The sequence below is a fragment of the Vombatus ursinus genome, unplaced genomic scaffold (assembly GCF_900497805.2).
Source record: "Vombatus ursinus unplaced genomic scaffold, bare-nosed wombat genome assembly UNPS02014812.1, whole genome shotgun sequence".
NCBI classification, from domain to species: Eukaryota; Metazoa; Chordata; class Mammalia; order Diprotodontia; family Vombatidae; genus Vombatus; species Vombatus ursinus.
This window is the reverse complement of record NW_020954590.1, coordinates 74,531,214-74,556,644: the sequence shown is the minus strand read 5'-3', so window position 1 is coordinate 74,556,644 and position 25,431 is coordinate 74,531,214. Positions and strand designations below refer to the sequence as shown.

General features: G+C 35.7%; 1 protein-coding gene across 2 annotated transcripts in view; it reads left to right on the top strand.

Moving 5' to 3' along the window:
* Positions 1 to 25,431, top strand: part of LOC114054217 (V-type proton ATPase subunit H) — a 110,981-nt gene that overhangs the window by 3,128 nt on the left and 82,422 nt on the right. The window contains exons 3-7 of one of the 2 annotated variants that reach the window (XM_027877388.1): positions 8,811 to 8,913; positions 11,425 to 11,514; positions 13,548 to 13,661; positions 16,966 to 17,070; positions 19,987 to 20,040. In XM_027877388.1, coding sequence (XP_027733189.1) covers positions 8,811 to 8,913; positions 11,425 to 11,514; positions 13,548 to 13,661; positions 16,966 to 17,070; positions 19,987 to 20,040 — 466 coding nt within the window. The remainder of the gene's footprint in view (positions 1 to 8,810; positions 8,914 to 11,424; positions 11,515 to 13,547; positions 13,662 to 16,965; positions 17,071 to 19,986; positions 20,041 to 25,431) is intronic. The other variant, XM_027877389.1, reaches the window with a different exon arrangement.

Sequence of the window (25,431 nt, the reverse complement as noted above, 5' to 3'; positions counted from 1 at the left end):
ACTCTTTCCTCTGTAATCCCTGATGCAAATAGTTATTGGAGCCTAAATTTGCCTCTTTGCAACTTCTACCTAGCTGTTGCTCCTAGGTCTCCATTCTGGGGCCAAACAGAATAAATCTAATCCCTCTTCTTTATGACAACCCTTTAAACCTTTGAATATGGCACTCCTATTCCCCTCTTCACAAAGTCTTTTTTCGAGGGCCCATGCATGAATAACTGGTAGGCACAGTGTCCTTGGGCTGGGGAGGGGTTGTCAAAGACAGTGTTTCTGTGACTAGGAAGAAATTGGGGTCCAAGTACAAGCACAAGCACCCCATCAGTCCCAATTTACCTTTCCAACCTTATCTCCCTCTTCTCCTCTTTATATGCTTTATATTTCAGTCAGATTGAATTACTTGCTTTTCCCTAACTATATCCTTTTCTTTTCTTGCCTTTGTTCATGTTATTCCCACTGCTTGAAATGTCCTTTACTCCTGGTTCTACCCTGTATAATTTTTAATTACCCTTCAAAGCCCTGCTCAAATGCCTTCTGTTTTATGAAGTCCTTCTTCCCCGATTCCCCTCAAAGAGAAGTAATTTCTTCTAAATTGCCTCTTTGGGTCTATTTCTATACTTTTTCATTTTCTTCCTCAATTTTAGTTATTTGAATAGTATAATGTATAAACTCTAGTAGACTGGAAGCTTCATTAGAACAGGGATTGTGTCTTATTCATCATTGTATCTTTAACAGTGTCATGCATATAGTCAGTGCCCAATAATTGTTTAATGACAAAAGAATAAATTGAGTGAAGATATTATTGAATAATAATAATACCTTATGTGATCCTTGCAGTTTTAAAAGTGCTTTCGCTTTGCCATTTGAATCAGTTAGGGGAGAAGAGATATTAATCTCCATTTTACAAATAGGACTCAAAAGGCTTAAATGTCTTGACTGTTGTAACATATCTAGTAAATGTCACGGAGGTATTTGAAATCTGATGTCTTCTGATCCATCCAAGCCCTGTGTTCATTCCACTATGCATATGAAGCTTTGGAAAACTGCCTTTGGCCTTAGGGCTATTGGTTTGCTATCTCCAAATTAAGATATAAATTGTGTTGCTTACAAAGTTGGAAAGAGTTAGAGAAAAGATAAATAAATGTGAGGTGTAATTTATAGGGAGGACTTTGAGGAGAAGGTTCTACTTCAAATTGGCCTTAAAGAATGGTAGCCTATAGATAGAGGTAATGGAAGGGGAGGAGGGCAGAGTATATAGACTAGTCATACCTGATTTTTTTACCCATACATCTTTTTCCTACTTCCTTTCAAATAGTTTTAGTATTTTTGGGGGTTGGGGAGAAGAGACAAATGTTTGAAGTTGTCAAGGTGTTTACTGTGGACATTGAACAGTAATTTAGAACTTAGATTGCATTGTGTGTGTTTTTTCTTAGTAACTTTAATGAGTTATAATTTAGACTGTTCATTAAGACTTTTTGTGATATACTTCTTCATATGTGGATAATTCTGTCAGAATTGCTGAAATTTTATAATCATATTTTTAAAAAGTTTTATGAATATGTTTTATGAGTACAATTTCATGTTAATACAGTATTCTGAATAAATGAGAGAATGAATAGATGTGAGCAAGGAGAATTTAAGACCACACTTATTAAGAAAATGAATTTTTGTGTAAATGATGTTTTAAAATTAGTTTTTTTATGTTAGTAAAAAAAAATTTCAAAATACATCTTGTTCCCCTTCTTAAATTTCTGTTAGCAGCCTCTTTCTTATTTATGTAAAGGACTATGAAGTTGGCATAGGGGAGATGCTGCCTCTGATTCTACTGGCTTCTCTCAGTCTTCAGAGTCCTCAGCTCCTGTCTAACCACAGTGCTGCCTTCCACATGAGGTCTTTACTTCCTGCCCTCCTGTCTCCAGTGTTTGTTTTCTCTTCCTCTTGAAATTAATTTGCATTTATATGTACATGTTCTGTCTCCTAGAATGTAAGCTTTGAGGGCAGGGATTATTTTACTTTTGGTTTTATATCCTTAGTGGCAGGCAGCAAGGTTTTGCGGTAAATAGTGCTGTTTTGATGCTGTCTCGATGCTGTCTTCAGGCACTTACTAGTTCTCCAAACTTTTCTTAGCCTCAGTTTCCCTATCCATAAAATGAGGATAATGATAACACCTACTTCATAGGATCGTTGTGTGGGCTCAAGTGAGACAACATATGTAAAATTTTTTTTTAAATTTTAAGGCACTCTGTAAATCGTAGCTGTTATTATTATCATCATCATTATTATTATTATTAGTGCCTAACAGCCCCCTACTCATAGGGGGCCTATTAGATGTTAAATGGAATTGACTTTCCTAGTGAATGTTAGGGAAACCAACTTTCCCAGATTTTACATTCTTTGTGGCTCCTTTGTGGCCACAGGAATCACTTACTTAGCTTGTTAATTTGTTTTGTTGTTATTTGGTTATTTTAGTCATGTTAGACTCTTTGTGACCCCATTTTGGGATTTTCTTGGGAAAGATACATTTCCTTCTCTAGCTCATTTTACAGATGAACTGACTTGCCCAGGGTCACATGGCTAGTAAGTGTCTGAGGCAGATTTGAACTCAGGAAGATGAGTCTTCCTGATTCCAAACCCAGTGCTCTATACACTGCGCCACTTAGCTGCCTTGATAACCTGCTTAGCTCCCTTTTAAAATGTGTTGCTTTTTATCAGGTATTTATGATTATGCCTGAGGTATCACTGTTAAGACATATGTATTAGGGCATCCTGTAACTATTTCAGTACTTCAAAGATCTAGATTTCATCAGCTCTTACTATGTGCACATATTGCAACTTCTTTAATAGCATTGGGTCATTCCTCTCAGGGAACCTCTGGAGAATCTTGCCCTCCAGTGGGTCTCCAGATTAGAGGCCAGTAACTTCAGAGACTGGCAGAAAAAGAAATAAAAAGTTTATTCTAAAACTAACTAGGGGAGCCCATTTGGTACATCCCTGAACAGTTAGGATTGCTTTAAGTAGAACTTGTATCCCAATTCCTAGCTCCCTCTGCAAAAGTCACAGGCAGCAAGCAGCATTCTGTGGCAGTTTGGGTCAGGTTAGTAATAGTTTTCAAAGCAGAGGGAAGAGAAGAGGAAAGGGGGTGACCAAATTGAGAAAAGGAGGTTTCTAGGGATATGTTGGTCCTGCAGCAGGTATGATGTTACCAGGTGGGAAAGCAATTTCTGTTCCAGGGCAGGAAGGTGACCATATAGATAAAATTGTTATGATCTGTAAAGACAGAAACCTGTTTGATTCAAGGCAGCAGGGGTGAGGTAGCCTTGTCTAAGGACACCAGATGGGTTTTACAACAGAGAATAAAGCCATCTGTTAGACTGTGACCTGGTATAGCCTTTTCTCCTTCAGTGGTTCTGTCTTGAGTTGCTGTGACCCTCACAGTTAGTTACTAGGAGTTTGACCTTTCGGTGATGACCCTGTATAACTTAGCTAGACTGGTTTTTGGAGGACAGATATGCTTTCTCATAGTGCCCTTGCTGAATCCTTGCCAGCTTGGTGTGAACTTGCTGTCAGAGCCTTCATGCTTTAACCCCTCTTGGTTCTGTTCTGACTTTTCTGGACTCCCCCCACCTCCTCCTTAGCTGCCATCTCACCCTGGAGCTTCTCTTAGCCCCTGGGACTTCTTTACTCTAGAACCAGGGTGGGGAACCCGCAGCCTTGAGGCTGTATGTGGCTTTCTGGGTCCTTGGGTGCAGTCCAAGTTTTGACTGAGTCCAAGTTTTACAGAACAAATTCTTTTATTAAGGGTGTTTGTTCTGTGAAGTTTGGATTCATTTAAAGGGCCGCACTTGAGGACTTAGAGGGCCACATGTAGCCTTGAGGTTGCAGGTTTCGCAACCCTGCTCTAGAGCATCCAACTGACCCTTCAGCCTTCTCACTTGGAATGTCCCTCGACCAAGCTGTTACCCCTTCTTTCACTGGTGTGTTCCTCTAAGGGCTTCCGTTTTGCAGAAGGGTCCAGGCGAGCCAGCTTTCATTCCTCTTCAGGTTTTACTTCTGACATTCTGGACTTGCTACTGACCTCCTCCCACCCTGGGAACCCCCCCAGCCACACTAGGACTGCCTTAGAGTGGGGTTTTAGTAGAGATACTTTATCAAGAAATGTAGCCAAATTTTCCAGGATTTGTTTTTTACTCTCTCAATATGAATTATTTTCCTTTTTTCCACTGGTAATTTTAATGTAGAGTGTATATTGATTTAGGAAAACTTGATGTATAAACACTGGAATTTAAAAAGAAATAAATTAGGGAATGATTGTATCTCATTAGGATTCATAGGATGTTATTTAAAATATAGAACACCCCTTAGTTCATTTAGAATGATCATCCTGTTTCCAAAAATTTTGTTTATATGACATTTTTCATGAACTCATGAATGATTTGTTGTATAAGTGAAGTGTATTATATTTTAAGGAAAGTATTTTGAATCATGCTAAAGCACATAGATTCTGGGGCCCTAATGATTTTGCCAATACTGAAGTATCTCTTTTTTGGCAAAGTAGATTTGATATTTACACAAATGGCAGGATCTCTTGATGACAAGAAAATTTCCTTGTAACTTGTTTTAATTTTAAATTTATCTAATGCTACACATGTGGTATGGTGAAAGAGAAACTTGAAATGCCACTTGGTTTTCTAATGTCATAGTTTAGTAACTTAAGGAGGTATCTGTCATTTCATTGGTTAGGTACTTTGAAAAGAAGGGGATTGCAAACCTTGATTAGCTTAGTGGATGGTCTTTGAGAATTACTCTCTCATCTTCAAATTCATCATTTTATTGCCAACCTGATGAGCTTTTCTGAACTTAGGCTGTTTCTTGGATGAAAAACCGTTAGTCCATTACTAACTTTTTACCAACATCTACCAAACCTTTCTAGCTTGGTAGGAACTTTGAGAGCTAGTATTCCATTGGCATAGCCTTCAAGAAGGCAGGATGAAGTTCATGCAGAGATGAGGCTTTGGAATAGGATTTTAGTGGAGGTGAATAATGTAATATTGAAATATTAAATGCCTTCCTATTTGTGTGGATTTAAAAAAATTTGATTTAAAAGTTTTTTTTTTTTAAATTAAATTGATCAGTTCTATTTTGACTCCTATGAAACCTCCAATATGCTCAGGTTTGAATCTCCCATGGTCTGTAAGTTAAGGAAAACAGGATAAAAGAATTATTGTGACTCATAGTACTTGCATATAACCTTATACTTAAGTAGTTTTACATTTTGTTGAAAGAAAAGTGTGTGCTAAGTTTCCAATTTTAAAAAATTCTGCATTTTATTGCCATTTAAAAATGTTTTCATTTATATAGTTGTATATTGTTATTTTGGTTCTGCTTTGCTCACTTTGTATTACTTCATAACACTCTTCCTATTAGATCTTATGAGCATATATTGACTAGTAATCTTTTTTTACAAAATTCAGCTTGGCCAAAATTTATTGGCATTGGTATGGTAAGCATTAGCTGAGTATTTATGCTGCTTTATTTTTGTTTGTTTTGTTTTTTAGATTGTCTTCTATTTCACCCAACCTGAAAGTGCGGCAACCACTCATGGGCTAGATTCCACTACTAATTGGCATGGTAGCTTTAACCTGTACTATTTTTCTGACTGGGGCTGTTTTACCTCTCTTCAGCTAGTCTTTGCTGCCTGACCTCTGCTTGGACCCTCTGATTACTTAATAAGGTGCCCTAGCCCCAAGCGATCCCACCAGCCTTAGCTCTAGCCCTCTTTAGTAGCAGGAATTACAGAACTACAGGTGTGCCCCACCGTGATGGGCCCGGGTTTTAAGTTATGTGATATTTTAGCTATTAAAACACTTCATAATTTTGTTTTCTACCAAGTTTGAACTTTAATTTGGATTTCTACATTTTAGTGCTGAAACGTTAAAGACTCTTAAGTTGTAAGAATTTGTTTTTCTCTTCTAACATCTTACTTTTGATTAGATGTTGATGTGAAATGTTAAGCTAAATAATAATAATGATCCAGAGGTATATTCATCATTGTGATATTTTTATATTTATACTAGTTCTAATTTCTAAGGGATGTCTTGGTGGAAAGGCCTCTTCTATGATATGGACTTGTTTTTTTGCTTAATCTTGGACATTCTAAGCATCTCAATTTAGGTCCTTGATTGTTTAACTTCAGAACCTTGTATAATCTTTCTGTTGTGCTTTCAGTTTTCTGCCTATAAAATAAATGGTAATTGCTACCAGTGTTTTCAAGTTATGTGATAGTCATACATAGCACTATGTTTTTTGTTGGGATAGAGATCCTGTCTTTAAGGATTAGTGAAGATGTGGAGCTGGAATGAACTTAGAGGTAATTTAGAAGATTGTGTAATAACAGGAGTCTGGCGGGGGCGGGGGGCACCCCTCACCACCTTCCCATTTTGCCCATAAAGGAACTGTGGTCCAGACTGAAGTCACATGTTAATAGCAGAACTAGAATTTAGATTTCTTGGCTCTCATGACAGTGCTCTGTTATTCCTTGATATTCCTGAAACAGAATATCTAGATCGTTTTTTCTTTTGAGCCTATTACTGTTACAGGGAATTTTGTTAGGATAGTTATGTTGCTGGAAATTGATTGAACAGAATGTCTTTTTAAAGGTCATGGTAAATTTTGTGTGTGGGTGTTTGTGTGTTTTTAGCCTAGATGTATTCCGTTCGAAAAACATTTCAGCGTTTTAATGTTGGTTATTAAGATATTTCTAATGTGAAATTTCCAATTTATTTGTTATAATAATGTTTGTCCTAAACAGCCCATGAACAACTAAATGATCTTCAATTATATTGTAGGTTTAGGAGGATTTCTAAAGAGAATTAAATTGCACCCTGTCATTTTGTGTATTTTTAATAGCAAGCGAAAAGTAGTTTCAGATAGTCTTAAGAATCTGTGTAAAATCCCACCTATGATTCTTACTACCTTGGACAAGTCACATAAAGTCCTTGAACCTCACTTACTTAAACTCTAAAATGAGGGAATAGCTAGGTGACTGAATGTGTAAAGTCTTGGACTTCAAGTCTAGAAAACCCAAGTTCAAATCATGCCTCAGACACTTACTGTGTGACCCAGTACAAATTATTTAACTGCTGTCACTCTCAGTTTCCTTATCTGTAAAATGCAGATAATAATAGCACATCCCAGTATTGTTGTGAAAATAAAAGGAGTTAATATTTGTAAAGTACTTTGTGAACATTAAAGTGCTCTATAAATTATTGTTATTGTTATGATAACGCGTTTGAGGAGGTCTTTTCTAGTTCTAGCTCTCTGATCCTATGATCAGTTTCATGGAACATATTTTCTAAATGTTGCATGAATCAGAATGATTTGGACTATGACCACATACTGAGAGGGAGTCAGGAGCATAGAAGGGGAATGAATCCTCCCTTATGCCTAGAATGGAACTTTTTTGTATTATTTTGATCATTTTTGGAAAAATGCCTTAAAACTAGTAACTAGTAAACTAGTTAAACTCTAGTTTACTAGTAAAACTAGTAAAACTCTTTTTTGGGGGGATAAATCAGAGTAATCATTACCTATATTGTCTTCCACATTTAAAGATTTAGTATTCTTATTTATCCCAGGAGAATATATAGGACATTGAGGTCATAAAGTTTTCAGTAGGCAGACCAAATATCCCAAAAGAGTTACGTTTTTAGAGCAAAGGAGGCTAGCAATGAAAATGTTTGCAATAGGGTGTAATAAGAGCATAATGTAGTTGTGGCAATGTGAGTGGAAAGAGAGGGGTGGATGTAGAGATTTTAGTGCCTTTTGAAGGGCATTTAGTTGTCTGAGCTGGTTAAGGGGGGCAATGATGAGACTAATTTTGGACACTTTAAAGTTGCACTGTTAGTAAGATAGAAGAGTAGAAATGTGTAGAAGATACTTGTAAATAAGGGATTGGATCAAAGGGAAAAGGAGTTTTTATACACACACACATACACACATACATTTATTTCAAGAAATTGTCAACATTTTACTTTCTGTTTGAGCTAGCGTAAAGAAAAGACCAAGGATTGCAAGGATTGGGGGAGGACCAAAAGAAGTAAGAGGAGTCTATGAAGGAAACAGGAGTGAAGAATGAGTTTCAGATTATATTATGGAGCAGATTTCTTTTTGGAGTAGAAAATGGTTGAGATCAAGGAACTGGAAGAGATGTACTCTTTGGAGAAGAGCAGGGCTACATCTTTAGATTAGAGGGAAGAATGAAAGGATAAGATGTGGTGATAGAATTGGATTGAAGGAAGATGGATAAGTACCACAGATTATTCCTTTGTTACCTCTATGAAATAGGAAATAAAATACAGGAGACTCATATATTGAATATGAGTCAATTTGCTTTGGGGTAGGATATGCATCTTTACTATCAATGTTTTATTTTTGATTCCTCTTATTAAATATTGTCATTTTTATTCTCCTTCCCCCAACTCCCCATTAAACCCCATCATGTAACAAAAACAGTTAAGTAAAACCAGCCAGCATCTGACAAGGTATGCAACATTCTACATCTGTACTCCTCTCTACCTTTATACCAAGAGGAGTAAAGTTTGTTTTATCATCTGTCATCTTGTGCAAATATTGATATAGAGTTTACATTTAATCTGAGCTGTATTTTAGTGCTATTTTAATTTCTACTTTTTAGGCCTTGGGGCTTTAGAAGAGAGAAGAAAATCTAAAATGACCTCTGGGTGGTTCATTGGAAGCCAGCTTAAGTATACATATATTAACTTTTATTTAACAAAACAAATTCTATGCTTGCTTTCTAGGGGACAGATGATTTCAGGTGAAGATTGTGAATTTATTCAAAGGTTTGAGATGAAAAGAAGTCCAGAGGAGAAGCAAGAAATGCTTCAAAATGAAGGCAGCCAGGTATTTTATTTTGAGACTTTTCCATGTTTGAAGTGTTTTGATAAAATTTAGATGTCTGGTTTCATATGACTCTTAAGTAATATAAATATGTTATAGTAGTATCTTATAATAAATGTGTTCTTTGGTGTTTGAATTTGGCTATATGAATGAACCCTTTCTTTGAAAAAAAAGTAATAAAATCTTAGATTTTGAATACTTTATCATTCTTAAGGATACACTGGGACAAATGGGGATGAATTTCATACATCATTCTATGGAAGAGATTCTGTTGTTTTATTGAATTTTGGTAATTTTTGATAGCCTTTTTAAAGTTCTGGCTAAAAATGTCAACTTCCATAAAGCTCTCATTAGATTTTAGGGCACAGTGCATACTAGCTTAAACTCATAGCTTAAGGAAAAAGTATAACTGACTTAGAAGTGTGTGGTATCCAAGTGGAAATCTCTACTTTTGCACATAGCTAATACCAATCTGATAGACAAATCGATTCTTGTAATTATCCTGTGAGATAACCAGGATAACACCTCTCTCTTGCTCTTTTGGGCTCTTTTAATTTTTATTTGTGGGTTAGTAAATGGTTTTGTATGTTCTAAACGATTGTACAAATAAATGTTAAATTAGTAGCAAGAACATCTATATTTCCTTTCTTCTTTTCCAGCCAGCCTGCATGTCTTTGATCTTTGGAAGTCCATTTATGTGGCTGGTCTAGTTTATCACGTCTTCCAAAGTATGATCAACATTCACTTTGGTTTTAGTTGATAACATTAGAGTCATTAGGGAGTTGACTGTCAGTGGAGTTAAATCCATACAAAAAGGCTGTGTGGCTAGAAGGAACTGCAAAGAGAATATGAAAGTTCTTTCTCATTGACATTTGCTTATTCATCTATTTGTTACTTTGGTGCTTTTTGTTAAGAAACTATTGGCATATGTTTATGATTATTACTTTTGTGTGATATAACTTCATGTGGATGTTTCTTATAGGTATCACCTTTGTGATCTTTTCAACGAGTATGGTATTTGTGATATATGGTACAGAGTTAACTAGCTAATCTGAGAAAGGGTCCTGGGTAACCTAAGGAAGATAGTTACTTGAATATGTGCGTGTTTCCATATGGAATACAAGTCAAGATTTTGGCCTTAAAGCCCTAAATGTTTTGAATATTTGAAATAGTTTTTTTTCCCAGAATGCCACTCTTTTGATAAAATATTTTTACTATAAGCTTCCAGTGAATTTTCATTTTCAGCATGACCCTCAGGACTATCATTTGCTTTCCCTATGGGCTTAGGTAAAGCTTGAGATTGCAGACCTTAAAGGAAAGATGAGAAGATCTGTAATTAGGTCCAATCACTTTGTCCTGAGCTAGAGTTAGAGTGAAATTACCCGCATTATCTTGATGTATGTAATTTGTAGTTTTATAATGTAACGGAGAATTAAAAATTACATTTTTTCCAATTTGGTCATTTCTTATAGCGATTTTTGTGTTTTCACATAAAAGATTTATACTTATATTAGATTGTAAACTTCTTGAGGACTGGATTTGTCTTATTTAACTTTGAGTTTCCTGTAGCACCAGCACATACATTGTACATAATAGACATTTATTTAGTCAATGTTATAAATGAATGAATAAGTGAAATATCTTTTACAAAGGCAGTTAAAATATTTTGTATTGTAGAATAGTTAATTGTGTACTTGCCTTATCCTCACTATTTTTAAAAGCTTCTTCAAGGTAGTGTCTGCATGTAGCTCATCTTTGAATCTCCCTATAGCAGCATGGCAGAGGGCCTCACCCATCACATTTTTTGTTTGTTTTTTGGATTATGTCTGGCATTTCATCCACATAGGGATATCTCAGTGAGGAAACTCTCTTCGCTAATGCAGTTAGGTACCTGTTTTGCAACTTTTGGTCTGTCTGTCAGTCCATAGGCATTTATTATGCACTTATTGTGTGCCAGGCACTATGATAATTGTACCTTTGCCTAGGATCCCACAATCAATATGTGTCAATGTGAAAGACATAAACCCAAATCTTTCTGATTCCAAGGCCAGCTCTATCATGCCACACTGCCTCTATTCCAGTAATATATGCTCAGTAAATAATTAGTTGAATTTAACCTCTTTTAGCTATTGTGGTGTTCCTTTTCAACATGTCTTTTAGAAGGTGTCAGAATCCCAAAGCTTCTCTTTCTTGAAATATTTGGAGGCAGTGTATTTTAATATGACAGTGGTGATCCTACTTATAGAGAAAAAAATGTCTTTTTTCTTTAATACTGTCTCTTACATGGCAGTCAAATCTTTCATCCGTTTGCTGATTTTCTGTGGCAAATGTTTAATCTCAGACTTAGCTTCCTCAGGGCACGTGGAAGCTGTTTCACCCAAATTTTAAGTTGGTAATTGCATAACTCTAAGGAGTAACTTTAGCTAGTCCAACATAATTATCAAATATGAAAGTCTTGATAAAGTTAGAGATTATAGTATTCAATATAAATTTGAATGTATTTTTATTTTCTAGTGTGCCAAAACATTTATAAACCTGATGACTCATATCTCCAAAGAACAGACAGTTCAATACATACTAACCCTGGTTGATGATATGCTTCAGGTAGGTTAATGCTCCATTTAGTTTATATGATAGCTTTACCTTTTTGTTTACTTTAGAATAACATTTTAGAAATTTCACTTATAGATGGTGATAGTAAATTTTTCCCAATTCCGTAACTTGTGAGAATTGTGATTTGGTAATTATGGGCTTATGTGTAGGTGTGATTTGTTTTTTGGGGATTGATATGCAGAATTTCCTCGTTTTCAGTACTTAGATGGTCTTTGTTGAACATACATAGTAATTTTGCTAGCAGCTTTTCTTTTAAAATTGGCTGATTGTCACTATGTGCAGAACAAAGTGTCTTCTGTGTTTCTACTCCAGCTTCCTAACTAAGAGTACAAGTCATAGACAAATAGGCAGGTTCTTAAAACTTCTTTTCAGAAAGAGTTGAAGAAAATGATAACAGTGGGTTTTTAGGGACATCTCCTGAGAACATGAATGCCCATGGGCTGCCATGTGACTTGTGGTGATTTTATGGACTACTGCCTACATAGAGAGGTATGGTAACTATGTATGGTATCAACTGTCTGCCCTCTGATCTATAGATTCAGAGAATCAGGATGAATAAAGTTTTTTCATCATAACCAAACTTTCCAAGCCTCAAATTTGAAAACTTAGATAACAGTTAAGCATGCATGACTTATTTTCAGAGAAATCAGACATTTAGATCTGTATTTTCGCTATCTTTCAAAGTACTGTAACTAGGCTAGTGCCTGTGAGTTAAGTGGATTAATCACTTATAGAGCTGCTTGAAGATGAGGATAAGTATGTTCAAGATCAGGAAAAATTTAAAGTTGCAAACAAAAGATTGCATATTTCACATGAAAAATGAGCAAGTAATTTTCTACTTGCCTTCTAGAGCACTGAGAGATTAAATGATTTGCTGAGGACCCTATAGACAGTGTATGTCAAAGGTGGGACTTGAACCCAAAGGCCAGCTCTTTAGCACTTTGCCCACTGCCCCTCAAACCCCCCCCCAAAGGGGTAAGGATCTAGAGCAACTGATTGAATAATCAATAATTAATAAATATTAAGTGTCTGCTGTGTGCCAGGCACTGTGCTAAGTTCTGGATTCTTTTTATTAGATAAAAGAAAAGATCTTTTTAGGATCACATCAAATGCTTCCTCTTCCTTGAAGACTTCTTTTATTATTATAATTACCTCATCAAGTATTAGGGCACTTAAGACATTGGTGTGTATCTTCTATAACCACATGCATATTATTCTGGCTATATTTAAACAGAGGCTGAGGTATTATTTAAGTCAAATCATGAACTTCTGTTTTCATCAAATCTTTTGTAATTGAATGTAGTAACAACAGTAGGACATGCAAATTTGAAGAAATGATATGACTGTATATGGAGGCTGGGAATGAGTTTGGCCTTTGCAGGGGGATAGAAAATGATTAACTTTATTGGAACCAGAAGGTTTATGTTAGATGGTAGTGAGTTGGAGGGTAGGTTAGATCATATGATATCAGATTATGGCTTGTTTTGAAAGTCATAAGTTTAGAGTTCGTGAAGTAGGAGTTTTTTATACTTTCTTGAGCAGAAGTATGGAATGGCAAAGTGGTAGTTCAGGAAAATAAATTAAAAACTTTTTCTTTTATAAAAAATAATGCTTTATGAAACACACATTCATTGATGCTCAGTTCTTTTAACCATAAAATGAGAATAGTATTAACTTTCGTAGCATTATCAGACTAAGGATAAAAACATTTGAAAGTGTTTTGTATCTGAATAAAATCCCTTTTAGAAGTACTTTTACACGTCTCAATAGAATAAGCATTCCACAATGTAAGGAGGTGAAAGCCTTTGCCAAACAGCAAATAATTGTTAATATCCAGAAAACAAACAAATGAAAAACTGACATGAATAAAATAGACTTTTTTATGATCTGAAAATAGGAAAAATCATTTAACAATATTTTAGTGCATTACTATTTGTATGTTTAATAGTGAGGAAAATATTTTCTTTTCATATATATAAAAATTGACGTGAAAATGACATTTCTGAACATTTATGTTTCTTCAGGAAAATCACCAACGAGTTAGTATTTTCTTTGATTATGCTAAACGTAGCAAGACTACAGCATGGTCCTACTTTCTGCCAATGTTGAATCGCCAGGATCTTTTCACTGTCCACATGGTAAGCATTTAGTTGATCACGTTCCCAATGTAGAGGAGAGATGACTTTATGGACATTTGTGGTTGGCAAACTCTTTTTCCACTCCCGTGGGAGCAACCATAGCTATCCTATTATTTAAGAATCTTAGCTCTGTTAATTTCAGGTTAATGACTGGGTAGCCTTAATAATTGTAAAATACCTTCTCATAAAGAAGTCAGAAGCAGCAGAGGGGAAAAGAGCCTGTACAAAGCTGGGGGAAGACGCAATTTAAGCCTCATCATCCAAAGGGCGTATATCATTGGAACTAATGGAGAGCAACAAACAAATTAAATGGAAATGATTTATTTGTGTTTCTGCTATAATCTATTCTTACTGTTTTTTGTATAACCACACCACCACAATGGGACTCTGACCTCCACAAAGGCAGTGGCAATGACATTTAGGAAGTCTGAGTTCATGCTCAGAGTGGCTGAACTTGATATAACCAATTCGGAAAATATTGAAATGAATATGGTTTTAAAGGTACTTAGGGACTGATATTCAAGCTATCTCAGAGAGGAGAAAATTCCAAGAAGGATGAAAAAAAATCACAGATGGTATTATTACAAAAAAAAAAAAAAAGCAACTGAGAAGAAGGCCTCATCAACTACTTATTAATATAGCTTCTTTCTCATCTCTATAAAATATTTGAGAACAGTCTTTGCGCTCATTAAAGGTGTCTTTCGTGAAAGGCATGAAAAGAAAATAGGCAGACTTTTGTAAATAGTTTTCTCTAACATTTTACATTCGTTGTCGTGCTATGAAATAACAAAACTTGTAAAGAATATAAGATCCCAATATGTTTATTGTTTGTTGATTATAAAAGCAGATTTTGGCTTTGTTGAACAAAATGTGGCCTTGGGTACTCTTCTTCAATAAGGCATCTCCTATGCATATGATAAAATCATATAAGACTTTATGATAAACCAAAGAAAATAATTTTATTCACTTATCTCTTATCAGCATTATACTTCATGTTACTCTCATTGTGGGCACTGTAGAACAGTGCTAGGTTGTCTGTGCTTTTCATCCTTTGCATGTATGTATGTGTAGTCTTCTGGTGATTTTATATGTTTGTAAACTATAGAGTACTTCAAAAAAAATCAAAACTGTAATTGACCCAAAAGTCATTGGAAAGATGTGTGGCAGAATCAGATAGCCTCACAATAGTTCAATTTAACAAACATCTATCTCCGTGATCTCCAGAAGTTCTTTGTAGAGGATATATCGAATATGATGAAGACCCTCATTTCTGTCTTTTAAAATTATGTGGGCGGGGCAGCTAGGTGGTGCAGTGGATAGAGCACCAGCCTTGAAGTCAGGAGGACCTGAGTTCAAATCCGGCCTCAGACCAAATAGTTGACACTTACTAGCTGTGTGATCTTGGGCAAGTCACTTAACCCCAATCTCCACCCCCCCAAATAAAAATTATGTGGGTACCAGAATAACTTTTGGCTACTTGTTTGCTATCCTTATTCTTGCTGTATGGTTTTTCCACTTCCATTTATATATTTATACATTTTCTGGATAAAGTATAAAGTCCAAATAAAAGAGGAATTCGCCATAGATATAGATGATGGAGCATATCCGAATAAACTCCTTTGTTTATCTTTTAAAGCCCTTAACAGTATCTTTCTAGCTTCCTGTATTACTACCCTCTTTCCACACTCTCTGATCTAGCCAAATCGGCTTTTTTTTCTGTTCTTCATACTTGGCACTCGAAGTTACTGCATATAATTAGGTTGCCCTGAGTGTGCCTGAGGTGCTGACACCTGTGTCAGAATGGAGGCAGGAGCTTAGGAGCTTGGGAACTTGGGCTTGGAGAGAGGGAGTGTTAGTGGATAAGGATAAATGTGGTTGTGTTGGACACAAGCTCTGTGATTGGCTTATGTAGAGAGAGTAGGATCTGGCCCATCTTTCTACCTTCTTATTTATTGATCTCATACCCTTTGGGGTTGGGCTAAGGCTTTCACTTTGAAGAAAATTGTTCTAGCGCATGTGTTTGTGGTTGATGTACTGATTGCACTAAATCCTGGTGAACTTCAGGGCCTCTTTAGTGGTGTCCACAACCATTCCAATGCAGTCTGCCTAGGAAAAAATAGAAAAAGAATGTATGTTACCAAGATATTGTTCAGTTGTTTTTCATTTGTATCTGACTCTTTGTGACCCCTTTTGGAATTTCTTGGCAAAGATAGTGGAGTAGTTTGCCATTTTCTTTCCCAGTTCATTTTACAAATGAAAAAATTGAGGCAAACAGAGTTAAGTGACTTGCCCAGCATCACACAGCTAGTAAGTGTCTGAGGCCATATTTGAATTCAGGAAGAAGACTTTTCCTGACTCCAGGTCTGTCACTCTATCCACTGTGCCACCTAGCTGCTTTGTTACTCAGATGAGGACATGGAATCGTATGGACAAATTTTATATTTAGAATCGAAAGGGAGAAAGTTGAGATGAATTACATTTAGGTAATTTTTAAAACCACTCTCTGGTCAGGTAATCCAGAGGACAGTAGAAACATGTGTGGTAGGCATAAAGCTATAGAACATGTTAATAATTATGAGTTGCGTGAGAAAAGTGGCATAAAAGATGTTCCAAAAAATATACTATGACTAGAAAAGTATGTGGGCTAGTCATGTAGCAAGAGCACATGATAACAGATGAACAGACTGAGTATTGCATTGGTGTCCAACAAATATCAACCATAGTTAGGCTTCTAGAGTCTTAAGTATGTCCTTGATGGAAGATTTATGGAGGGAGAGGAGTCCCATGGAATAAAAAGGTGTAAATGAGTTGTGATTTGTAAAACATCATAAGGAGTACTGACATCCATGAGATAATGGATTGATTTCTCAAAGTATTTAAGTAAGGTTGCAAAAATGAATGATTTCATAATAGCCTACATTTATATAGCATTTTATGCACATTATTTCATTTGATCCTCACTATAGCTCATTGAGGAGTATATTTTTCTGTGATTTCCCCCTCAATCAGAACACATTTTTAAAAAATAAATTTTTATTGGTATCTTGTTTTTTTTTACATCATCAGTACTTTCTCCTATATCCCTTTTCTTCTTTCCAAGAGGGTTATCATATATGACAAACAGTAATTGTAAAGACAAAAAAAAAAAAACCAAAGCAGTGAAGCAAATTCATAAGATAGAATTTTGAAACTCCAAAACATACTGAGATTCAAAGATTTAAGGATACTTGATATGTTTTAGGAATTAAATGTCATTGATGATTATTCATTCCTTGTAATGCAAGCATTTCTTCTTTGTTTTTAGGCAGCAAGAATTATTGCCAAATTGGCCGCGTGGGGAAAAGAATTGATGGAAGGCAGTGACTTAAATTATTATTTCAACTGGATAAAAACTCAACTGAGTTCACAGGTAAAAGAAATTTCAGTTTTAATCTTGAAAGGAATATTTAATTTAGATTATGGTGCTGAAGTCTAATAGTTATGGTAGTAAATTGAAATGCCACCCATTACTAGTAACCTTCATCTGCTCTCTGGTGGGAGCCTGCTTCTTTGGGGTAGACCTGGCTCCCCTACTTACCTTCTCTTCTGCTCGCTGTCTCGTCGTACATCTTCTGTTTCTTCTTTATTATATACTTGCACCCCATGGTAAAATTCTGTTTCTCTTTAACTCCCTTTTGTAGCATTTCTCTATCAGCCAGTAACTTATTTATATTTAACTTCCTGTTGGTGATTTCCTACTTCATTGCATTTTCCTGCTGTTGAACATTAAGACCTAAAGTTGTTGGTGAGACTCTTTTATTGGACTAGCCCTATTGATTCCAGACCTATCCATTCCGGCTCTTTCTTGGAACAAAAAAAGTAGCTAGGTGGCCTGTTGGCTGTAGCTGTTCAGTTTTATTGCTTTATTGCTTATTGCTGGCAAGAGTGGGGTCAAAGCCAGGGAACGCAGAAAGGCTCTTTGGATGGGAGTTAAACCTCTTGGTATATTGGAGCTTTCAGTAAGAAGGCTACTTTTCTTATAGCCTTCCGGCGAACATGAGAACACTTAAGACTGATTTCCAGATAGGGTGAAATAAGGAGTGGGGTTCCTGAAAGAGGATCCTGGAGAAGAAGTGATGGAAGAGAGTGGAAAAAACATAGCATTGAAGTGGTGTCTGGTGGTTCTAGTGATGGAGGCATGTCAGAGCAGGATAATGTCATGTAAAGGGTAATGGAAGGTGGTGATTCACTAGGAGGATTTTGTTCAGGAGTCATAGGAAAGGGGCATATACTGATGGGCTGCACTTATGGCATTGAGTTTCTAATTAAATGTTATATTTGAGTAAACTTTCTGAAAGATACAGATGTATGAGTGTGTGAATGCAATGTTTAAATGGGTTTTAATTTCAGGCATGTGAAATATGACATTTCCATTTATTTCCTATAACTGATTCTTGGTACTTTAAAAAATTCTACAATATATTTAGGAGTAATGAAAATTGGGATAGTTATACTTTGAAAAAATAGTTCTGGAGATGTTTAGTAATATAAAATACTTGGCTGGCGCAGCTTCATTGAAGTAAGAGCCTACTATTTATATTTTAAAATGCCTTTTTGGGCTTCATTTTGAAAATAATTATATCTGGAAGAGAACTAGTTAATTCCAAATCAGTCATGTTTCTTCATAGAGCCTTCAAAACAAGGTACTTAGAATGTGGATGATATAGAAGTTTGAAAGTGGGACTTTGTTTTTAAATATATCGGCACTCTCAATTTTAATGTGCTTCATTAACCAACTAGCATTTTAGATTTCTTCTGCACTCTTATTATTTGAAATAAGCTTTCTTTAAACAACTGTCACTCTAATTTTAGAATTCTAGCATGGTAACAGCATTAACATTTCAATCAACTTTTGTGTGGTAACTTGATTCATTCTATAATTTTTGGAGTGAACATTGATAGTAAAGAAGCAACACTGTAATTTACAATTAGTATTTTGGGTGGTTTCATTTCATTTTTGTTTAGTTTTAAACTTTTTGGAAATAAAATTTATATTGTGGCTCACAACTGAGAGAATGGGTGTTATTGTAAAAGCCTGTGGTTACAGTTATTCGTTCCTAGTTTGCTTTTTTCCTTTTAACAAGTAAATAGTATTGGCATAATCATAATTGACCATAAAAATTTCAGTGTCTGTAAGAGTTTTTCTTTGAATTGAATTCATTTTATGTTAGAGAAGTCATTTTGAAAGGGCATGTGTCCGTGAAAGATTAGAGACTTTGAGCTTCTTTGTTTTCTTCTTTTTTTTTTTTTCTTTGTATTTACTCTTACTTCGTGGCTTTTCATAGTACCTGGGTGCTGTTTTACTTTTTACAGCCATGGGTATTGTTTGTCTCTTAAGAACTTTGAATTGTTGCAGTTACTAGAATGTATTCATTATACTTGTGCTAGGATCGACTTTGTAATCTCTCTTTAAAGATTATCACTATGATTATTTTCAATTGTATTTGATGTTTTTTTTTCAAGTACCATGTGATTGTATATCTGGAAGACAACTTTTAAATGGTTTGAATGACTGTTTTTTCTCCTCATAAAGGCTAGAAATGCACCATTTTGTACGAAAGAGATTCTTTAAATTTACAGTAATTGCTGAGGTCACATCCTTGACACTTTTATTGTTTAGTGGCATCAATCAACATTTATTAAGTTCCTACTTCTAAGATTGTGGGCAAATAAGAAACAAACCCAGTTTATTTCCTTAAGGAACTTCTCGTGACCCTTTTGTATGCTCATTTTTTGTTCTACTACTTTAATTACTCTGCTAAATAAATAAAAAATTTTTTTGATTGAGTATAAGTTGTTAATACTACTATTGGTATGGCAGTTGTTAGCTCTAGGGCATTGACCCAAATCTCAGGTGACTGTCTCTTCAAGTCTGTTCAAGGAGAGAAACGTGATTGATTTAGCACAAATTTTTGAATACTTCTTGAAGTCTGACTCAAAGTACATGTCCTATTGAGAGAAACGTCTTCCTTTCCTTAGGAAATTTTGTGTGACTCTAGGTTTTTTTCTTCTGTATTGTCATTTAGTACTTTAGTGACAGTGCTTTTCTCTACATAACATGGTTCCTTTATAATAAGGATACACTTATTTGTAAGTACTTAATACTATTTAAAGAAAAATCTTCAGAATATTTTTAACATTATACTCATACAACATTACCTTGTTGTGTATTTGACTAAATAGAATTAGATAAAAATTAAAATTTGCTTAGTTCCCTTTCCTCAATTGATATGTTAGGATAAAATTAAAAACAAAACTAAGTAATGAGTTATTTATTTTGCAATAGAAACTGAGTGGTAGCGGGAGTGCTGTTGAAACAGGAACGGTCTCTACAAGTGAGGTAAGTATCTATACCATCTTAATACACTGCCCTAGCATACTACATTTGTTATTGTTAATAAGTGATACTTAATTTTTAAAAAATGTTGACTGGTCTCAATTTATTTTAACTTGTCTTGGCATCATTTAAATCTGTTTATCATCCACTTTAGGTTTTGGCTATAAATCAAACTTTTTTTGGCAGTCCATATTTATAAATTATTTTTAGCACATAGACATGGTCCATCACTCTTTCTTCTTGATCTATTCCACAAGCCATCTCTGCATCATAAAAATCAAAGCAAGACTGAATATTTGCTTGGTTTGTTGCTTAATGGGATATTGAAGTTCTACTATTAGGTGTCTTATCACCATTTTAAACTTCATTTGTTTAGGTATCTGGACTAATTGTCTTGTAGATGATATTCCTTACAGATAGTGGGGCAGTGAATGATTAGCAGGTTTGTCAGTTATTTATCCATAAGATTAAAGAGCATTCAGTTGGATGGCATCAAGAAACCTGAATAATAGTCCCTGTTTTCCCACTATGAGTGTGGGCAAGTCACTTAATTTCTTCAGGTCTCAGTTTCCTTATTTGTAAAATTGAAGTGTTGTTCTAGATATCTTGTAAAAGCCTAGGAAGCTCTGATATTCTGTGATTACAAAGCAACTAAACTTCTTGGTATCTTTAGCACTCAGTTATCCAAATAGCCAAATACCTCAGAGCCATGTGTGGAAGGGTAGAAGTGCCTTGGGCAAGTGCTTTCTTTCTCCGTTCCTTCCCTTCCCCAAGATTCATACAAGGGAATTGATTGCACTTGGAGTTGAAGCAGGCATGTCACAAAGGGTCAACACAGGGACCTTGAAAGGCAGCCTCATTGTGTAATCATGGAGTGTTAGAACTGGAGGAAGCATCAAAAAGCAACAAGGCTAACCCTCTAATTTGCCAGGTGGAAAAATGACCCACTTTGAGGGGATTGGAGGTGTGGGTAGGGGCTGAATATATGTATGGATTTGTCCACGCTCTCTGTTTCTGAAAAATTATTGTAGAAATTAATTAGTTAATAAGCATTATCTTCTCTCTCTCTATCTCTCCTCTTCCTTTTTTTTTTTTTTTTTTTTTTTTTTGAGCCCTGATCTCCCTATCTTCCTTAGGCTGGAAGTTTAGTGGCCAACTCGTGGGCCCAATCCCAGTATCAATGGGCATGGAAGCTTTAATCTGCTCTGTGGTTCCATTCCAGGCTGGTGCATCCCTCAGGCAGCCTGGTGGCCCCTAGCTCCTGAGGGCTTACCATACTGGTTCTGCACTTAGTGTGGACACCTTGTTGAGTTGGCCCACATCAACCAACTCCTGGAACTCGATAGATCTGTTAATTTCATCCTCCCTAGTAGCACAGGTTACAAACATGAGCCACCACTCTTGGCAACAGGAGGAACAACTTCTGCATAACTATATATTTATAAAATATGTACAGAGTAGAGAGGAAGGCTCCAGTGGCTAGGGAGACTGGGACAGCCTCCTATAGGAAGTGGGATTTGAGTTGAGTCTTGAAGGAATCTAGGGATTCTAGGAGGTGGAGATGAAGTAGGAGAATATTCCAGGTATAGAGGATAGCTAGGGAAAGACATGGGAGATATATTGGCTTGTTGGAGGAACGACGAGTAGGCCATTACTGCAAATCATCTAGTGTGCTGAGGGCAACGCATCATAAGAAAACTGGAAAGGTAAGAAAGGGGGGGAAGTGCTCTAAATGCCAAATAGATTAATTATTGATTAAGAAGATGATAGGGTCATCTGTGATTTAGGGAAGTCACCGTGACAACTGTGTTGAAGATGGATTGGAGTTAGGAGACACCTGAGGCAGGGAGACTAATTAGGAGACTATTGCTTTAGGCTGTGAGAGAGGCAAGAAGGGCCTGAAGTAGGGTGATAGCTGTGGGAGTGGAGAAAACGGGAAATATCCGAGGGATGTTTTGAAGGTAGAAATGATAAAATTTGGCAACTGAATGTAGATATGTAGTGAGTGAGAGTGAGGAATCTAGGATGACTGTTTCAAACCTGGATTACTGGGAAATTGGTTTTGTTGTTATTGTTTGGGGTAGCTAGGTAGTCCATTGGATAGAGTGCTGGGTCTGGAGTTAGGAAGATTAAGAAAGACTTCTTGAGTTCAAATCTGGCCGACATTGAGGCTATTTTGTAAGGAGGGCCTTTTCAGAATCAGGGTTAGTACTGTGGGCAATAGGTACCAGGCATCAGTTGCAGAAAGGATTTCAGTTGGTAGAAGCATCCTTTTGCTTCAATCAACAGTAAAATAATTTCCTCTCTCTGCTCTGTGGCAAGAGACAGTTCTCAAATATTGCTAGCTTGTGATTTGCTGGAAGTAAGACTCACCTGACTGTAAAAGGGGGAAAGGTATAGAGAAAGAGGGAGAGAGAGACAGAGACAGAGACATGGCTATGAAGAGGACAGGTGCTATAATCATCTTTTCTTCTTTTTCTTTTTTAAATGAGTGTCCAATATGACATAAATAATGTTTTGACTGCTTCAGGGTTCCATAGTTTTATCATTCTGTGATTACTTCCTTCTAGTAATGTAAATTATAATGTCTCTATAATGACCAATTTGGTGATGAATCTCTTGTTTTAAAAATTTAGAAAACTGAAGTTTAGCTTCATTTCATGAAACTTGTAGTTTTAACATCTCGAAGGGACCTTAGAGGTTTCATAAAAATTGAAGTTCAGAGTGCCAAGTGATTTTTGTGTTTTTTAGGCTTTTCCATTTTGAGTTTCCTTGGAATTTATCTGTCTTCATCTCTGAAGAAGCTTTCCAGTCAGTCAGGTTGGAATGCCATCTCTTTACATATGTTCATTTATAAAGGCAATATTTTTTTATTCTTTCCTGAAATTTTTGAATTTTTAGTAGGAGATTCTTAAGACTGAAAGGCCTTCAGGCCTCAAAGAAATAAATCTCAAATAGTGAAGTTTCAAACGCTGGTGACTGGAGATGTGGGAGATAATTTCAGATACTGGATTTTGGTATCAGAAGCCTACCATGTGGACAGCTATCTGTTCTACTTTCTAGTAAGGCTTTCAGCTCAGAGCCTTAGGTTTTCAGATATAAGTGGAAAACAGTTTTGACAGATTAGCAGTGCAGGATTTTGCCACTTGATGTCAGTATAAAATAAAGTTTTATTCTGATAAATACTACAAAATGAAAAAGAACTCAAAATGTTGATAGGCCACATATCATTCTTTTAAAATGATTGCAGAGACTTGCCTTAAGGTTGTGAATGACATCCTCAATTTCTTGATACGCTTTTAAAATATGCTTGCAGTTTTCTTAGTATATGAAGGTAACAATCCCACTTTCAACTGTGAGGATAAAGTGGTCTCTGGATATCTTAAGTAAGATGTATAAAGTAATCTACTTTTCTGAAGTATTAAGCCCATGGCTAAAAGGTCCTTATGTTGGTGTCTTTTTTTTTTTTTTGTGCTACTTTGTTAATCAGTGAAATCACTGGACATTGTGCTGCTTCATTAGATAAATTTAATAACAGGTTTCAAGTCTGTAGTTCAGATTTTTCTCTTGCAAGATAGTATAGCATTTTAATTCTTGGCCTACGATTAATTCAGAGTTTTTTGGGGACCCACATGAACCACTGTTCATGAAGAACAGTCATTTATATACAGTATTTAAAAATGAAAGACTGCTTGAATAACTTTCCTTTGTATATTCTATGTCAGAGAGTTAATGTTAATAATACTTTGATAGGTTATTTTTTTGATTGCAAATAGTATTTTTATTTTTTCCAATTACGTGTGTGTGTGTGTGTGTGTGTTTTAATTTTAGAGACAGTGCGGGTTAAGTGAGTTGCCCGGGCTCACACAGCTAACTGATAAGTGTCTGAGGCTATATTTGAACTCAGGTCTTCCTGACTCCAGGACTGTTGCTCTAACCATTGTGCCACCTAGCTGCCTCCTTCCAATGTAAAGATAGTTTTCAAAATTCATTTTTTGTAAGATTTTGAGTTCCATGTTTTTCTCCCTCCCTTCTCTCCTCCTCAAGATGGCAAGCAATCTGATACAGGTTATATACGTACAACCATGTTAAACATATTTCCACATTAATCATGTTGTGAAAGAAGAAACAAAACAAAATGGAAAAACCACGAAAAAAACCCCCAACAAAAAAAAAAAGCCAAAATAGTGTAAATAGTATGCTTCAGTCTGCATTCAGACTCCATAGTTCTTTCTCTGTATGTGGATAGCATTTTCCATCATGAATCTTTTGGAATTGTCTTGGATGATTGTATTGCAAAGAAGAGCTAAGTCTATCATAGTTGATCATTGCACAATATTGCTGTTACTTTGTACCCTGCTCACATCACTTGGCATCAGTTCATGTAAGTCTTTCCAGGTTTTTCTGAAATCCTCCTGCTTATTTTTTCTTGTAGCACAAGTGTTCCATTACATTCATATACCATATTCACCTTCCCCAATTGATGGGCATTCCCTCAATTTCTATTTCTTTGCCACCACAGAAAGAGCTGCTATAAATATTTTTGTACATGTAGGCTGTTTTCCCTTTTTTGTGATCTCTTTGGAATACAGACCTAGTAGTGGTATTACTGGATCAAAGGGTATGCACTTTGGGCATAGTTCCAAATTGTTATTCAGAATGGTTGGGTCAGTTCACAACTCCACCAACAATGCATTAGTGTCCCAATTTTGCCACATCTACAACATTTATCATTTTCCTTTTCTGTCATATTGACCAGTCTGATAGGTGTGAGGTGGTACCTCAGAGTTGTTTGAATTTGCATTTCTCTTATCAGTAGTGATTTAGAGCATTTTTTTCATATGACTATAGATAGCTTACTTTCTTCATCTGAAAACTGCCTGTTCATATCCTTTGACCATTTATCAATTGGAGAATGACTTATATTTTTATAAATTTGACTCAGTTCTCTATATATTTGAGAAATGAGGTTTTTATCAGAAGCACTTGCTGGAAATTTTTTCCTCCAGTTTTCTGCTTTTTTTTCTAATCTTGGTTGCATTGCTTTTGTTTGTGTAGATCCTTTTTAATTTAATGTAATCAAAATTATCCATTTTGCATTTCATAATGTTCTCTATTTCTATTTTGGTCACAAATTCTTCTCTCTCCATAGATCTGACAGGCAAACTATTCTTTGCTCTCCTAATTTGCTTATGGTATCACCCTTTATGTCTAAATCATGTACCCATTTTGACTTTATCTTGATATGTAATGTGATATGTTGGTCTCTGCCTAGTTTTTGCCATACTATTTCTAATTTTCTTAGCAGTCTTTGTCAGATAGTGATTTTTTTTATGGTAATTTTTAATTTATTTTTTTGTTTTCAACATTTACTTCCACAAGATTTTGAGTTCC